At 45.8% G+C, this 18,306-nt stretch overlaps 2 protein-coding genes across 3 annotated transcripts in view; one reads left to right on the top strand and one right to left on the bottom strand.

Annotated features, from left to right (window-relative positions):
• The window catches only part of LOC108536311 (uncharacterized), a 19,306-nt gene extending 17,075 nt beyond the window's left edge, over positions 1–2,231 (top strand). Inside the window, exon 2 of one of the 2 annotated variants that reach the window (XR_001887478.1) lies at positions 86–401. Coding sequence is in view for 1 of the 2 variants with exons in the window: in XM_017882966.1 (XP_017738455.1) it covers positions 1,087–1,956 (870 nt within the window). In the remaining variant the exon portion in view is untranslated. Of the gene's footprint in view, positions 1–85; positions 402–1,086 lie in introns of those variants that run through there. The other variant, XM_017882966.1, reaches the window with a different exon arrangement.
• A 503-nt stretch (positions 2,232–2,734) lies between these two features.
• SALL1 (spalt like transcription factor 1) lies at positions 2,735–8,867 on the bottom strand. Its single transcript, XM_017882974.1, has 2 exons — positions 5,424–8,867; positions 2,735–4,303 (listed from the first exon to the last, which is right to left on the bottom strand). Exons 1-2 carry the CDS (start codon positions 8,655–8,657, stop codon positions 3,863–3,865), a joined length of 3,675 nt encoding a protein of 1,224 aa, XP_017738463.1. The 5' UTR covers positions 8,658–8,867; the 3' UTR covers positions 2,735–3,862.
• Between the last annotated feature and the right edge of the window lie 9,439 nt (positions 8,868–18,306).

The raw sequence follows: 18,306 nt of genomic DNA, 5'->3' as shown, positions 1-18,306 counted from the left end.
GGGGGGGGGGGGGGGGGTGTCATCTCGGGCAGCTTGGGTCTGTCATTGGTTCTCTCTTTCTCTCTCTCTTTTTTTCCCTCCCCAGGTCCCTGTCAATCACCAAACTGCTCTTCCAAGTATATTTTCCAGAAATAAGGAAGCCCGTGGGGGATGGGTGGAAAAGGAAGGGTAGTGGAGATGGAGGGAGAAGAAAAAAAGGAAAAGGAGGACGAAATATAAGGAAGGAAAGAGAGAGAAGAGAATGAGAGAATGACTGCTACCCAGGCAGAGAGGAAGAACAGGAAACGCAGTTCCTGGGGAGAGGTGGGGGAACAGCAACAACAACAACAAAAAACACCTCGAATAAACTACAAGTTCCTAACGTTTGTAAATTTTAAGTGATAGGCACAAAGCGTTTCTTAAATTCTTCTCTGGGCTGTTCTGTATTTTTACAATTCTCCCTTTTTAAAAAAAGCTGGGGAAACTGTCACCAAAGTGAATACTTTTAGTTAAAAAATTCTGTGAACTTAGTTGCAACCACAATCCTTCCTTAATTCAGTGAATTCGGTTCTCGGTGATTCCAATACCACCACGAGGCACCTCTAGTGCGGCATAGCGGGGCAAGGGTCAGGGAGTAGGTGAGGAAGGGGTGCGGGCCCCTAGACTGCCTTCACCTCAACCCTGTTGCTTTATAAATGTAAATCCAGTTCTGTTCTGCGGGCCGAGCCCAAAGGCTGAGTGTGTGTTTCACAATGGGAGGAGAAGCAGGGCAGAGGGCGATTTCTTATTTTGGAAATGGATGGAAAGGAGAATGAGTGGGCAGGTAATAATCAATACATTAGAAAGATAATCAATAAATGGATAGGCAGGGACAAAAGAAGACAGAAAGAGAGAGAGAAGGGAGGAGAGGAGGGGGTTGGAGAGAGAGAGAGAGAGACGGAGAGACAGACAGAGAGACCCTCCGACCTTTTCCTAAACGCTTCTGATGCCTCCGGAAAGAAGAGTGACTTTTGCTTCCCTTAACTCACTTTCAGAAACCGCTGGAAGGTGGGAGGGTGGTGATGAGAGGGAAGGGAACACAGCGCCCCCGCTCCCCTCTCCCCACAGACTGCCTCTTGGAAATGGACGAGCAGCCCAAAGTGGTGCAAGGCGGTGACCTTCGCGCCTGGTCCGGCGTGCGGGAGCTCCGGGGACCGGGCGGCGACGACCATTGGAGAGCGGGGTCCAGCTGCTGGCGGACGCTCGGTGGAAGGTGTCGCGGGACAGCCGCCTGGACGCCTTTGGAGAGGGCCGGCGAGGCGCCGGGCGTGTGGAGCAGGGGGGCACTGTCGAAGCCTGCCTCTCTCGGTGGGCGGCAGCCCCCCGGATCACTTCCCTCAGATGTCCCCAGGCCCTGTCCCTGGGCGCAAAGGGCGCGCAGCCCGGGGCAGCCCCTCATCACCACGCCCAGCGATGGGAAGGTGTGAACGTCGTCTGTGCAACGGAAACAGTTCCATCTGGCCCGCGCAGAACCAGAGCTTCTGGCTGGAACTCCGGCCTTCAATCCGTGTCCCCACTTTTGGGGAAAAATGGTCACTCCTGGAGCAGAGGGGACGGGACAGGAGAGGGGAGACCGAGAAATCTGCCCCTCTAAATGTTCGGGTGCGGAGCCTTCGGGGTGATTCTCAGCATCACTCACCACGTCGCGCAACTCGCTTCCCTCACCCCCCGCTGCCCTCTCTGTCTTTGGGGGCTCCTATCCCCTCCCCTGAACTCTCACGGCCCAGGTCAGCCCCCACCTTCCGGAACGCCGGACCTGGACCTGGAAGCCAAGCAGGGGTTGAGGGCGACCCCTCGGCACAGAGGTCTAACGACAGACAGGGTCGGGGGACTGCGGCCCCAAGTGGGCCGCGCCCTGGTGGAAACTTCTGCAGGAAGTGGCCTGACGCTTTCTACCTTACCTGGCACAACCGCCAGATGCTCGCTTCACAGCAGTAAACAACTTAAAAAAAAAAAAATTAAAAAAAAAAAAATTCGGCGACCCCTCTGGACACAGCTTTCCCTTCAGTCGTTTGCTCACCTCAAAATAGTGCTCAGGAGGAAGAAAGCCTGTTCCTGCCTCCACCCCAGAACAACCGGGAGAGGGGAATAATCCATTTGAATTTGCATGATGAAATATTCAAGCTGACTCTACATAACCTTTCTAATAGACTTTTTCTTTCAAATATGCATGTGCGTTTAAATGCCTAAAAGACCAATCAAATAAAGAACATGTTGACCTCTCTGGGTTGAGGCCCAGTTTGAGTCAGATTATATAACCCAGCAGCATCAGGAACTCCCCAGCAATGTGGCTCTCAGCTGCCTGAAAAAATGTGACTGCTTTAAGTGAAATAAAACCAGAATAGTAAAAGTGAAATCTAAATCGGCATAAATATTTTGCTTAAAAGAAACTTACCTGTTGGGATAAAACCTCCAACAACATCTTTTATGTCATTTCGTTGTTTCGTTTTCTTGGGGTGGGGTGGGTAGTGGAGTCTATAAAATCCATTCTTAAATAAGTCATGGATACTGGGAAAATATCTAGGGTCTCCAAATTTCAAAATAAAAGAAAACGCAGGCCCATGCAAAGCCATTTCTGTTATGCCTTTTACAATTCCTCATTTAAAGAGGGATACACACTCACATACACAATTGACTGCTGCCTGGGGAAATGTTAAAATGCATTTAGGGGTCTGGCTAAATGGAAATGCACTCTAAAAACACAGACACAGTATTCTGTTTTATCTGTTGCAAAAAAAAATGTATTTGATTACTTGAGTAAAATTACAGTATCTCTGTTGTTAGTAAGTATTAAATGTTAAAGAAATTGGACCCCCCCCTTTCCTTTCAACTTTCCAAGAAAGTGCATGTAACAGTCCAATTTTTTTCTTCCATACCTAATACAAAATAAACAAACACTATACCTGCTCTCTTGATCAAGAAGCATTTGCTCTTGTAAGGAACATATGTACATTTGAATGAAAGTGATATTTCTTATTGTATATACAAGAGCATCTACATTTTCTCCACTGAAGGTTGTTCAAGATGCTATACTTAGCAGCATTGTGAAATTCCAGCACACATTTTCTATCGTGAATATACCTACAAGGCAAAATGTTACGTCTCAGTTTCAACTACCAAAACAACACTTGTTTTCTTTTTCTCTAAAGAATTCTGCGTGCTTATTACTGTACAGAAACTTATTAACATTGAAGACGACTCAAGTAAAAAGCACGATACAAATAGCAGTTCAAAATGGAAATGGTTAAATCTACAAAAAAAAAAGGTTGAATTTTAGAATAAAAATCAAAAAACCAAACCTTTCAAAGACCCACACTGTTCAGTCTGTACTTTAAGTCTTTTCCTTAAATCTGTTTTGAAAGATTAGACAATGTGTTTGCTGATAAAATTTTCCAGCAGGATCAAAGTGTACATGTATATACAGACTTTATTAGAGATCTAATGCATCACTGAGGCATTGCATCAACACCAGATTCATATTAAACTGGATATAGAAAATAAGTTAATGCCAGATTACAACTGCCTAGCAGGGCAACTTGCAATTGCCATAAATGTTACAGCAAGTTTACAGCACTCTAGTCAATTAGTATTTAGTCCAAAATACAGAAGACCAAAGTTAACGCTTGCATTCTGTTTGCAAAGCAAGGTTATATCACTAATAAATAAGCTTTCTTAGAACTCTAAAGTTGAACAAGGTACAAAAGAATGTCTTCATAATGTTGTAGTTCATAGATCTGGGGAACATGAAGGAAGGGGCGGGATGGGGGGGAGGGCAAGGAGTAGGAGGCCACCATAGGTCGCGTTCTGAACAGGAATGAATGCTATGTCTCCAGCCTGAGCTGCTTTAACTCGTGACGATCTCCTTGCTGTCCTCCACGAAGCGAGTGAAGCGGAAGTTGGTTCCGTTCTCACTGCTTGCCATTTTCTCCAGGCCGGCCAGGGGAGCATTGGGCTCTGAGTTCTGGAGCCTCTCCAGGTTTCCTGTCAGCCCACTAATAGGTGAGCTGTTCCCACTGCCGAGGCTTCCAGGAATTGGAGGGATGCCACCATTCTGAATGACGGAGATCTCGTTGGCCTTCATCGCCAGCCCGTTGGAGAGCGCTGCTGCATACTGATTCCAGAAGCTGGAAGGATCCCCACTTCCTGATCTTGCCGCCAAATCCTTCTGGAACATTTCTGGGAACTTGACGGGATTGCCTCCTAGAAATGTCATGGGGCCATCCACAGAGAGCCGCCGACCCCGTCGTGCAGGGGTGCTATTCCACATGTGAGTGCCCATGTGTACCTGAGATATGGGGAGGGCAGGCAGACAGAGAGGTGGGGGGGAAAAGAGGAGGGGGAGAGAAGCTTAATGGCTGAATCTGTCTCAACTCATATCCCAAATGTCCACAAAGCAAGTGGCCTAAATGCCTATTCTCATCATGTGACAGACAGTGAAGGCAACAGGAACCATGCATTCCTCCTGTCTAGTAATAACGTGCTCACTCTCTGCAGCCCTGGCCTGTCTCCCCTCTTCCTGGGAAAGGATGCCTTATTTACTCTTTTTTTATTACCCATATTTAGCTTATAATGGCCTCAAGCAAGCCAGGCAGTGGCGGATAGCTCCTTTCAGGGTTAGAATTGTTATGTCCACTCTCATTGCAATGGTAAGTATTGTATCTGACACCCTTTACCCTATAAATGTCCTTTTCAGATAGGAAGAAGGTATCCCTCCCTGACTGCCCACTGGAGGGCCTGCGTATGGAGAGAAAAGCCAGAAAGTAATTATTCATCTCACAGTACTGGGAGCAATCTCCAGAGAAATACTCTGTCAACAGAAAAATGTACATACTAAGAGCACTCAACTGTTGCTCTAGAACTTAAGCATATTTGCTTTATTTCCAACACATATCAGTAGGAAATGCTGTATAATCAATTATCATAATGCCCATTAGCAGAGCAGTGACGTTATTGTTTTTAGACGAACAAACCATGCTGGACTGCATAGTTATGAAAAATAGATGCAAACGCTGAGAGCCCTAATTATTAAGTGATACGGGCAGCACACAGGCCACATGGAGGTCTTTAATCAATATCCCATGGCAACGCCAGGCTGTCTTCCTTGGTAGGTAAAGCAATTCATTTGGTGCACTTAGCAAGACAACATAGAGGCCGCTCCTTCGCTTAGGTACCAAATTATTCAATGTGCACTGACATTCAGTGAGCTGCAGCTTGCCCTTGTCCCTGCCACGATCCTGACCCTCCCAGGCACCCTCGTTTCTCCCCTATCAACCATGTGCAGCAGGTTCCCTTGCAAGAGCTCTCTCCCTGAATATCTGGGCTGATGACTCTGGGGGCATGCACTATAGATAATCAATGGCAGTGGGACAGGGTTGATGGAGTGGGTATGGTGCAGAGCAAGATACCTTAAGATTGCCTTTAGTCGTGAAAGCTCTTCCACAAATAGTGCAAGCAAAGGGTTTCTCTCCAGTGTGAGTTCTCTCGTGAATCTGCAGGGCACTCGACGAGGAAAAGGTTTTGCCACACGTGTTGCAGTAGTGCTGCTTGGGAGTTCTCCTGGGCAGAGCAGGGAGCAGAACTGGGGATGTGGCAGAGGAAGACAGAGGCCCAGACGGGACGTGACTGGTGGGGGTGTCTTTACTGTCCTGAGGAGAAATATGCACGAAGCCGTTGACCTCTGTTTTGATGAGAGATGACAACGAGTTGGCGGGAATCACCGCCGAGTTCTGATTGGGGCCAAGGTTGGAACTGGGCTCAAAGAGCTGGGATGGCAGATCTCGCATCTGATGTGTCAACATGTGCTGCTTCAAATTACCCTTTGTGGAAAAGCCACGATTGCAAACTGTGCAAATAAATGGTCTCTCTTTGGTATGACTTCTATAGTGAATGTCCAAGGCACTCTGACAAGCAAATGTTTTGCCACAAATGTCACAAGCAGTGTTTTTAAATTTACCCCGGTCTCTAAAAGGGAAGAGGATCCCCAAAGAATCTTCTTTGATGATTTTCTCTGCGTGACTAGATGTCAAATCCAAAGCCCCACCATTCACTGGGGTGGGAGACAAACCATTGGCAAACTCACTTGGGACTGCTCTCTGTGGTTTCTCCTCAACGCTGGGTGACTTGTGGAACTCCTGGGTGCTGTTGGACGGGGACAGAGCCTGCATGGAAGAGGTAGACTCTGAGATGGCTGGGCTGCCAGCACTTTGGCTCTCCATGTCACCACCCACTGAGGATGAATCATTGGTCAGGACATCCCCCTCGACCGACCCATTCTCCACTGACTTCAGGCTGGCCTGCAGCTGCTCTGCCAGGCCAGCATTGATCATCTTCATCTGATTTTCCAAAGCAGCGATGCTCGACATCTCGAGGGGCAAAGGCGAAGAGGATAAGCTGTCTTGGGAGGCGTCTGCAGACTTAGGTGTATCGGGGATGCTGCCCTCAGGACAGTCTTCCATGTTTTCATCGGAGAAGTTGTCTAGATCATCAAAATTTTTCTCATCGAAGGAACCTGTGTCGGACTCCATGGACTCAGGGTAGCTGTCAGGGACTGGGGTGTTGGGGATCTGGCCTCCCATATGCATTCGGATGTGCTGCTGCAGGACCACAGCGTTCGTGAACTTCTTCTGGCAGATGGGGCAGGAATGCTGGACTCTGAGCGGGGGCATAGCACGATGGACACTGTAGTGGGTTTTAAGATTCCCTTTCGTGGTGAAAGCCCGGCCACAGATCTTACACTTAAAGGGCCTCTCCCCAGTGTGTGTCCTGTAGTGCATTTTCAAGGCGCTCTGGCAGCTGAGAACCCGGTGGCAGATGATGCACTCATTGGGGTCAGTGGCCTTCTTGTCAATGTTTTCTACCAGTTGCTGAAGCTTGGACGTCTCTGATGCCTGGGCTGAGTCCAGGAGTCCCCCAAAAGGAAACTTGGCCTTGAACTGCTCGGACATGAGCGGCAACAAAGGGTTGGTGAAAGTGGTGGCACTGCCCACAGGGCCGCAGTCTGCCGCTGGGGAGCTCAGGGCGCTACTGCTTGCCGTTGGGACTGAGCTGGTGACCATGCCACTCTCTTCACTTTTGCCACCGGAGGGTGGCAGAGTAGACCCTTCGGCTTCCTCTGGGAGCCCACCTAGGTTTCTTGTGGCTGGCTCAAGGCCCCCCGAGTCACTTTTGACTGAGCCTGGGGGGCTGGTGGCAGAATGGCTGATGGGGATTGGGGCTGGCTCTTCTGTCTTGATGAAGGGTATGAGGCTTGGGAGGGTCGGGGGCAACGGCAGGCCGACTGAAGTGGTCAGAGTAGGCAGGACTGGTTTGGTGTCTAGCCAGCTGGTGACTGGCTTCTCTGGAGGGATGGACATGCCGTATGGGATGCCAGTACTTGTGGGGATATTGTCCAAATGCTCAGGCACAGGATAGGGGTTCATCTGGATATGAGGATATTTCTCTTTGTGGCGCTGAAAGTGGACTTTCAGATTCCCCTTGGTGGAGAACCTGTTCCCGCAGATGTTGCACTTGAACGGCCTCTCTCCGGTATGGGAACGCAAGTGGATCTGCAAGGCACTGTCACTCCCAAAGACCTTCGCGCAGAACCTGCACTTGTGTTTGAAGAATGCCTCATCGGAAGTACTTTTCGCTTCAAAGGCAGTGACATTTGGTGGCTTGCTTTTTCTTTGCTGGGCCAAGGCAGACAAGGAGTTTAAATCCTCTGCAGTTGTTCCGATGTTGGGCAAAGGGCTGGGGAAAACCGAGTTAGCGGGGGCTGGCTGAGGTAGAAGTGGATTAGACGCAGGACTTAATAAACTGCTTATTGCAAAAGCTGGTGAGGACGATGATGAGACCGCTGGGTTGCTGACATGGGAGGCCCCAGCACTTGAAGCCACTTTTTCAGAGGACGGGGTGGTAACTGCCGCTGCCAATATGTTCATACTGGGAGAAGAGCCGCTGTTGGATGGAACGATGGTGTTGCCAGAACTGCTCTGAGGTAGCTGGATTGGGGGTAGCTGTTTCACACCACTAATGCTGGCAGATTGGCTGGCGAGGCTCTGTGCCAATCCAGCTGCTGCTGCCAGCTGCTGAGATAAATGGGAACTTAGCGTGGACAAGGGGTTGGCAGATGTTCGTAAAGTACCTTGAGAAGGACTAGAAGATGTTGGCAAGTCTGCATTCTGAGAAGCCAACAGCAATATTTGGTGACGAATCTGTTCGATCAATTGCAGCTGGTGGATCTGCTGCTGCTGCAGAGCTAGGAGCTGTTCCATGAGGGCTGGGACGGCCAGCTTGCCCCCCGAGGCCCCGCCGCACCTCGCTTCCTGGGAGAACTGGGCCACCGCCACCTTGGTGCTCTGGAGGTTCTCGATGATGACGTTGCTGTTGATCACGGAGAAGTTGCCCAGTGTTGTCAGGTCCCCGAGTTGAGGTAGAGAGGTTGTGATCGCTGAGGTACCTGTGGAGGAGCCGCTGCTGCTGCTGCTGCTGCTGCTGCTGCTGCTTGGGGCGGTACTGCTGTGGCTACCGCTGGAAGTGCCGCTGCCGCTTTTGTTAGCAACCGGGGCCTCCACCTCCATGGACTCTTCCCTGTCAAGTCCGTTGTGTTCTGAAAGGTCGCTGCAGTCCACTTGATCTGTTTTGTTAACTGTGTCACTCATTTGTTCATCAGGATTATCGGGAGGGGGGCTGGGGGAGAAGGTTTCGGGTGGGGAGGCTGGATTTTCATTTACGATTAAAACTAATTGATTTTTAGTACAGTTCTTCTTGTGGAGCAGAAGATCTGATAATTCAAAGAACTCAGCACAGCACCGGCCACAGACGTGGGCATCCTTGCTCTTAGTAGGGCGACTCGGTTGACCTTTTTCTGTGTCTCCTACAAATGTCAAAAAGGTGCAGGGTTAGTAAAGGGGCCAGGACACACAGTCACCTATGACTTAAAAACAAAAAAAAGGGCTAATCAATGGTTTTTTACCTACAAAACTCAAAACTGTAGCCCCTGAAAACCAATCAAGATTACCTAAGAACATCCATAATTAATTTTTAAGGGTATGGAGGAATTCTATCCATCCAGTATCCCAGAGAGTCGTGGCCTTCAGATAATTCATCAAAATACAAAATACTACAAATGGGAAACATTGGTGCATGATGAAATTCCATAGCAAAATATTGATTTCCAATCTTTTATACACCTTATTGTCTACTCGTCCAGAGAGGGTCCACAAACCATTCTGAGGACTTATTACGCTCTTGAGTTTCTGTCAACCTTATTCATTTTCAACCGACTCAAAGATATCTGTGACAGTTTGTTCTGTCACTAAACTAATTTGTAGTCATTCAGGTTCCAATCAGTTGTTGACAAGGGGGAAAAAAATGCATATCATCAAGCTGTAGACTGACAACTTGAAAATCACCTCAAGCCCCTACCTCAAACCTGCGCTAAGTCTGATCCGTGACAAACACACTTTAGTCACATCAGTAACAAATCCTCCAGACTGCTCCTCAAAACTCACTTGAACACAAAAGGAACGGCAACATACACAATGAAGAGAAACACAATGATCATAATCCGTTACAAGACTTGCCTGGCACCTATATATCACTCCCTGGCATGTTTATTTTTAAAATTAAAGATGTAACTCCGGCTACCATCCCACTAATCAAAGAATACATGCCACCATGCTCCGAATGGCAACATTATGCCTCTAAATATTTCATCAAAAGTGCTCTCTATGTCTATAAAAACTGGCACAAGATTTACATTTCTGATTAAACATCAACTTCAAGAAGGATGTGCAGTCGAGAAGTGCTCCCATCTCCTAAGAAATAATTCTTGGTTTAGAGTTTGAAATGCTTTGCAGCTCTCCTTGTCTGAATGCCTTTAAAAACAGTTTGCTCTTAACTGTTATCAATTGTTTAACAGATTGTCCTGAACCTTTTATTATAAAAATCCCTTTATTTCATGTTTGTTTCCATTGGTTGCTCAGATGTCTTCTCACTAAGATCCATTTGTAAATTAAACAGAAAAATCTCTAACTCCAAGCTAACATCCTATTCAAAGACAGGATGGCTTCCCATTGTTTGCCCAGCATGGGGAACACCAACTTCTGTTGTACAAATGGTGTGTGGTCATCTAAGAAGGCTGTGGAAAAAAAAAACAAAAAAAAAAACTGTTTAATTCAAGGATTACCTCCCTGCATGCTTTTCTGCAGAACTGAATCAGATAATAGGTAGTTTCCATGACTTCCAAATTGAATCTCCCAGAAAACTTGCATAAAACAAAGTAATTGCAGATATGAATAAATGTAAAATCAAAATGCTGCTTTTTTTCAGTAAACTTAAAGTCCATTGGAAAGTGTCAGCTGTTTGCCTTTTTGTAGTAAATATTTCAAAAAACTTGACTAGTTTTGCATTCCAGAAAATAAAATTAATACCTAAATACTAACTTCTGGAAATTCCTTAACTCTATTTGCCTTGAGTGATGCCGAATTGATTAGAATCCCTGGTGAAGTATGCCAAATGTACGCACACTTTATTCACTGGGAGTGTTATTTGAGTAGCTAAGTTATACTTAACAAGCCAGCTTTCCTAATACCCATCTTTTAATCTCCACAAGGGTATAGTGCAAAATGCATTAACACCACCAAACAAATCTTAGTTGTAGCAGAAAATACCAATAATGATTTGGTTTTAATTTAATGTTTAATCATCCTAATTGGCACTGGATTCCTATGCACATGGAAGGTGCTGTTTTAAGCACTTTCTGCTTCTCCCCCTGCCTTAAAATCATATAAACAAAATATTAGATGAAATTTGCTAAAGTTATGTTGCTTAACTTGGGACAAAATAATGTGACAAAAAATTCTCTTTAAAGCTTCTTATTTTGACAACCAATTTTAAATGATGCATCCATTTCAGATGCTTATTTTAAACTGGGAAATGCAATTCCTAATATATTCAACAGAAATGTTATTTCTTTCTCTTTGCACATTTCCATATGTAATGGTTATGTTTCCATCTACTTTTACAGCCAATTATGAAGGAACAAAAGCTATTCTGTTTGTTCACACATTTTCAACAAAATGCATTAAAACTATTATGTCAGCATGTTCTATTAAGCTCTGCATTCAGTGGAAAATACTTTTCAACCAGCTCACATTTATCAAAACATAAAGCCACTTTAAAACACAGTTTTGCTTGGTCAGCTGGGCTTAGACAAATAATGACAGATTCAGAACTAAATAACTAGCAAGGGAAATCAGAAAACTGACTTCATCAATTGTACACATTACAATGTAGTTGCTTCAAATATTTAGCACATCTGTGCTCACGATTAAAAGAGATTTTAATTCTTTATAACTTGCAAACATCTGATATTCTCATAATAAATAAAGTAAAAGGCAGGTTACTTTATAGGATTTAGCTGATTATTACTTCCCTGCACTCGAATTCTGCATTTGTGCTGCCTCAAGACTCACTTGAGAATTTTCAAGTTTTCAACCTGAACATTTTATATTTAGGATTGTGCTAACTGGATGGAAAATATAGATGTTTAAAATAAATGCCTGCCTGCTTTTAAGAGACTGTGTTAAAAGTTGCCCATATTTTAGCTTAGGTTTTCACAACATTTTTAATAAGCTGACATTTGATCTCACTGTAGAGTGAACTAATTTAATTTCCTGATGTTTATGAACACCCCCACGCCCCCAAAATACTGGTATCTATTTTGATTTATTTCAAAAGCAGGTGTCGCTACACTGTAATAATTCTTAACTTTAAATCTATCTGCATTCGGAACAAAACTCCAAGGAAACAGTCTTTTACTAAAAAAAAAAAAAAGAGACAAAACATGAGGACTAGTTGGACTCTTTACCAAAGGGAATATTTTAAGTTGTAGTAAGATACACACGCACACACACATTCTCTCTCTCTCTCTCTCTCTCTCACACACACACACACACACCCCAACAGTTCTAATTCATTTTTCTGATTGTCTGCTATCTTGTATCTCTCTCAGTAATCTGTTACACAGGATTGCAACTGGTGACCCCATTATAGTAAATACAGTTGCCTTGTTCCTTGTACTATGGTGAAAACAACATTCCTGTTCCTTTTCTATGGATTTTGCATGCAGATTAATTTTGTAAGCAACCCTAGTCAGATACCAAAATTTAAGAAGCAGTGGTTTTCTAAGTATGTACACACAAACAGATATTTGGAATTTTCTGGGCCTTTTGGTAGGGGGAGGGGAAGAGTGATCTTATACCTCCACCAAATTTATATTAAAATCCCAGATGCTTTAGTACCTGTTGTACTATTTAGGTACTTGATGCCTAATTCAAATCTGTCAGTTTTTCATCCTCTGAACCAAACTGCAGAATCGGAAGCAGAAAATTCAAGTGTTCTACCATATCTGTCTACTGAGAAAATAAAAATAAAACTATGCCCCACACAGAAAGGTTTAGCCAGCCAGGAAAGGAAAAAAACAAAACAAAAAACAAACACAACCACCTTACTCTACCAGATTTAGTTTTCTTTTTTGGAGCTCTTCAGAAAGACACTTCACTGTACTTCCCATTATGTTAAAATTGCATTTACATTTCTTAATAGAATTGCTCATGACAGTGGTTTTGGAGTCCTTAATTTTAACAGCCTGTTCCTTTTCTTATCACAAACATATTTGATTGACTAGTCTTTTATCTTTTTTTTTTTTTCTGCACCGACCTGGGAAAAGTCTGAATCCAAATGTCCAACTTAAGATTCCCAAGAAATGTTAAACACTACGACATATGCTGTGCATATTTTCTGTGATATCTAAAGTTTCCTCGATGTGATATGCCACCAAATGATAAATTTCCTGGTACCCTCCAAGTTCACTCACTGTTCTGACCGGGATTAGCGTATTCTCTAGTGGAAGAATACAAGTGAAATCTCTGAAAAAATAACATGGACGAGGCATTGCTTTTAAAATAGTGATCCAAGCCCACCTAATGTACACAATAAATGAAAGGGGGAAATGTCTTTCCCATGGATGAATCAAACTGAACACTAGATGGGGTTCCAGTTGCGAGGGTTTGTTCAAAAACTTCTTTGTGGCTTTCCTATTGCAGTGACGCGTAAAAAAGAGACTCCTTAAGGCAAGATCTAAACTTTGACTACATAAACATTGGCAAAGGCACAAGAAACTAAATCCCTGTTGTTTGAGGGTAAAACTGAGCTATGGGAACTACCTGTCAATCTTCCCCTTTGGGGGTCTGGCATCTGAGGGTGACAGGGGAATAAGGTTAGGAAAAGAAGTCAAGCTGATAAGGTGAAACTAAAATAAACTACTAACTTCCTGCTAAGTGACTAGCAGGATTCAATTTGGGGGTCACTGGGAAGATACTGAAGGACATATTATGATCTGGACCTTGTCACCCTTGCATGGGAGGAGGCTAGCAAAGGTTAAAACAGCTTGACACATCTAGGTTTTCTAAAGCCTGGCACACAAACTTTTTTCTTTTTTGGGGGGAGGAGTGTTCTTCGGTTAACTTTCCACCTCTTTCGCCAAACTACTTCAGTTTTAATAATCTAAGAATATTTTTGGAATATTCTGGTGCTATCTGCACCAAGAAGTGTCTCAGAAAAACCTAGCTGAGGTTGTAGAAGGAATTTTTTCTGGTTCCTACACAGAGTTTGGCTTTTGACAATTTCAAAAACTTAACCAGTCTGCCTATTTCTGTCCCAGTAAGATCTCCACCACAAAAATGTGGAGTTCTACCTTCTAAAAGTTTCTGTTGGTAAAGAAAACTTGCTACCTCCAAAAGTATAAAGAAAAGAAATAGAGCCCCCAAAGAAGAATCTATACATTGGCACTTGTGCCAATGAACTCTAGGGGAAACTTGGTGTAAAATAAACCACAAAACATTCAGTATCACATATTCACTTTCACACATAGTACCCTCATGCCTAACTAGACTTTGCTCGTTTGTGTGTTTGTTTTTTAACATTTTACAAAGTATGTGCGGCCTGAAGCAAATCACAAAAAACCGGTTTGCATTTTCTCATTCAGAATCTTCCATTATGACAAACTTAAAACAGCTCTGATTAAACATGAATTCTTTCCAACTGCCTTATCTTGCAGGTGTTGGTATTTTTTAAAAAAGCGATTAATTATAGTTCTCGCTAACCTTTTGGGCCCAGAGATCAATGTGTTGCTATAAAGCTGCTCAAAATGAGCAAATTACTTTGGTAAATAATAGAATTTCATTATTAATATAAATAAGAGGAATTTTTATGATACTTCATGTGATTGTTAGTGTTTTAGCTGCAATCCATGTTGTTTCATTCTTCCAATATTATCTTTTCCTTGAAAAAACTGAGCACAAAAGTACTTTTTAAATAAATGAATGGAGTCTAAATGGGCCATCCATGTAGACATTACAGGAATCTTAAAAACGCCACCAAAGGAAGAACCCCAATACGCACACACACAACACACAACTGAAATCCCAATTTATAGTAAAGAACCCACAAATAAAATCATTGGATTCTAATATTCCCTTTCCTCGGAGTTATTTACTTGATAAACAATCTTTCCAGTAGCAGTCATATTTCTGCAAATAATTCAAGACTTGTTGAATATCATCGAGGAGATAAGTCATATTTGCCATAATCTTGGTTTTTATAAGAAGCAGAAAAAATACCAAGTTTAGAGTGTTTCTGGCATAGCAGTTGCACACCAAAGTAAAATAAAATACCAGCATCCTGAAATAGACCAAATACTCAGGTGTTTTTTTTTTTGTTTTGGTTTTTGTGTTTGTTTTTTGTTTGCACTTGCTTCAGATGAAGCTGTCTGTGTGGCTTCTTAGCATGGTCTGGGTTTTCTTTGTAAGCACACACATACTCAAACACACACAGGCAGGACACACAACAGCAAGCAGCCCTAGCTGCTTTCAGCTTTGGGAGCCGCTTCTTCAGGGCTCCTGTAACTTGGGTCTACAAACTTTTCTAGGTCTCACTCTGGGTAGAAGTCATACAATTAGAGGTGCTGGTAAACGAGAAGTGCATGAACTAGATTTTATTTGGTATGTTTCATATTTCCTTTGTCATATTTCAAAGACCATCTCAAGACATAAGAAAAAGTAATCAGAATGTTTGAAAAGGGGCTTGCCATCTAAAAATGTAACAATGTTTCTTTACATAAAAAACAAAACCAAACAGAAAACCCAGCTACTCCTAGAAGTATGGGTTATATGTGGGGAGAAGAACCAGATTGCTGAACTCACTGCAGAAAAGGTGACTTTTAAAAGGTAACCTTGAGTTATGTCATGAACTTTCAATGCCGTTTATCTCAGAACTACTTCCAAATAAAAAGAACTGGAGTATGTTAGGCCCTCCTGTATGTTCAGCGTTGGGGGAGGATTACTTGTGTACTAATATTATTACAACACACTAAATCCTGAAACCCTATTACAAAATCTACCCTCTAGGCAACTTCTCCCAAACTTATTGTTCAACCATGTAAAAACAGTCATAACCTAAAACCATTACTACTGAAGAAAAGAGGAGGGGTGGGGAGAGGTGAGGAAAGAAGGCTGGGAGGGGGTGTTTCCTAGGGAGCCCCTAACAGTTTACTGCTTCTTTAGGACAATGTACCAGCTTTTGGGAAGAGAAAAGAAAGGAAGGAAGAGAAATCAAAAGGAGAGAAAAGAGAAAGAAAGGAAACTTGATGGAGTTAACTAACTTACCTCAAAGCTCAAATAAACTAAACTGAAAAAATTAGTACTAATAAAGAATAATGGTAACAGGTAGTGAAATCCTTTTATACTATTGCTTTATGAGAAGACTTAACTATTAAAAATTCCTGATACAGAAGGCGAAAGGCAAAGATCTAGCACGCATTATTTCTCCTAGAAGGCCGAGACTTTTTTTTTTTTGAAAATGTAGAAAACCAGTACAAATTTACAAAACACACTAGAAAATGCTCTCTTATCTCTAGTTTGCTTTTTTTTGTGTGTGTACAAACTGTTAACTTGAACAGTTTTCCGGTGCAAAAGGTCTCACCAGAAACTTTAGGAAAGATGGGTGTGGGTGCGGGAAGCAGAAGAAACTGAGCTGAGAAAACCCGGAAAAATACTCGGCGCAGCTGCTGCGGCCTTGGGTCATCTCACCTCGATCTACCCCGCGTGCTTGCTTTCGCTTGGGGTGGAAAGCGGGGTTCAGGGGCTCTTTTCAGCGGACTGAGAAATCGCAGAGGCCATGGGTAAGGATTCAAGCTTGAGCAAATACTGGGGGACGGGAGGAGGGTTATTGTAAAGCATTTTCTTAATTGATTTCAAGTCCCCCATTTTTTTACAGGAACCCCAAGTCAGGACTCCCCTTTTCGACAGCGGGGTAAAGGGAGCGGGGGTCCCTTCGCTTCACTGTGCTCCAGCTCTACCGAGAGGCAGGCCTCTGGGAAACAAGCCGGGGACCTGGGGACCCAGGCGGCCGCAGCTTAGTGGGCTGAGGTGCCGATCAGGGGCACGCTTCGGAGCTCTGTCGGGGCCCAGCTCCCTCCTCCACACCCCAAAATGCCGCCTAGGACGTGGGCATCCCGTGCGGCATCCGGAACCGCTGAGAACCCGCCGAGGTTGCTCCTTGTCCGTCCTCCCGCAGCCGAGAGGCCAGCATCGCGCCGGGACGACCCGGGGACCCGAGTCCGGGCGCCGCTGCATCGCCTCGGGCGCTAGGCCTGGGAGCTTTGAGGCCGGTACAGTGAAACACCTTTAGGTGTTTAGGCAAGGAGGGATTCCAGGTGTCCTCCCTCTGCACCCCAACTCCCTGCCCGGATATCTTCCACTCTTTGCCAGAGCTCCCACACACAAACTTTGTTCTGGACTTGTTCAGCCCCTTCGGGACCCACAGTTGTCGCCTCCATCGGAGAAAGAGAGTGCCCCTGTTTCAGGGGGGATTCCACTCTGGCTGGTCACCCGCAAACCTGAAAAACTATCCTACGACATCTTCCCCGACTCCCCTGGAAGTAGGGAGCACCACGATCCGCAGAGGGCGCATACCGACCGTAAATATTTTGGGGGGCAGAGGGTGCAATTGTTGGGGGGAAGAGATGCGGAGATAAACTTTGCGAGCCAGACCCCGACACTTCCCCCGTCCGTTTGCCCCGTCTCCGGAACAACTGGCGGCCAGCGGCACTCTCCACCCCGGCCGCGACCCTAGCGGGTCAGGCGCGGGCGCCCCGACACCAGTCCCCATCTTCTTGCAGCTCTGAACCTCCAAAGGCACCCCGTTCTAGCGCGGGCCGAGGGGGAGTGTGCGCGTGGGGCGAGGGGGGTGCAGCGAGCTCCCCCACGCTCGGAGTTCAGCCCAGCGCCCGAAGTAAACTTCCTTCCCGCTGGCAGCAGGGCCCGGGAGGCGGAGCGCGGCCGGGGGCGCCCCGGCGCGCCGCGGGGGAGCCGCCAGGGGCCCCGCTGCGTCCGGCGGACGACCTCCGCCCGCCACCCACGCCCTTCATGGGGGCTCCCGGCATCCCGGCGGTGCCTGGGGATCCCGGGAAAAGCCCGGACAGGAGGAGCAGGCCGGCCATGCCCCCGCCCTCCCTCCCACCCGGGGGAGGACCCAACAAACTCCGGAAAGATTCCTGCCGGGAGATGTTGTTCGCTTTCCCCCCGGGCAGCCGGAAGAGCCCAGGCAAAGGCATATTGAAAATTTAAAAAGAAAAAAAAAATTACGCCGAATGGAAGAAGCAATTCGGGGCCGCGGCGGGCGGCGTGAGGTAGGGGCGCGGGGGCCAGTCGCGTGTGCGGGGGTCCGAGTGTGCGTGGAATGTGAGTCGTGTGTGTGTGTCCACGGCGCGGGCCGGAGCACTCACCATCTCGGCCGGGGGAGCCGAGGCCACTTCGGGGTCGGAATTTGGAAATGTTGAGGCTTCGCTTGCTTCCTCCGCGAACATGCTGGCTCAAACATCAGCTGGGGCAGAATAAAAAATTACTAAAAAAAAATCTTCTCAAAATTACGGAAATCGAGCGGCGGCGGCGGCGGCGGCTCCCCCCGCCCGCCGGCCCGCCCGCCCCCTCCCCGGCTCCCCGGCCCGCGGGCGCAGCGCGCATGTGTCCTGCTATAATTATGATTATCAATAATGCATTGCGATTAATCATAGAGGGGCTCTTTGAAAGGCGATTGGCACCGGGCCAGCGCTATTCAAACCCGCTCGCCTTAATCAATTAGTTCGTGATTTGCTGCAGACCCCTGTCTCTCCGCGCGCTGGCCCAATAAGCCGGCCGCGGGGCTGGCTCTGCACGCCGCGCCGCCCGACACTGGGTTAACCCTCTT

This window comes from Rhinopithecus bieti, unplaced genomic scaffold (assembly GCF_001698545.2).
Source record: "Rhinopithecus bieti isolate Rb0 unplaced genomic scaffold, ASM169854v2 scaffold_13375, whole genome shotgun sequence".
Taxonomy (NCBI): domain Eukaryota; kingdom Metazoa; phylum Chordata; class Mammalia; order Primates; family Cercopithecidae; genus Rhinopithecus; species Rhinopithecus bieti.
The sequence above is the reverse complement of the archived record's forward strand: the minus strand, read 5'-3'. Positions and strand labels throughout refer to the sequence as shown.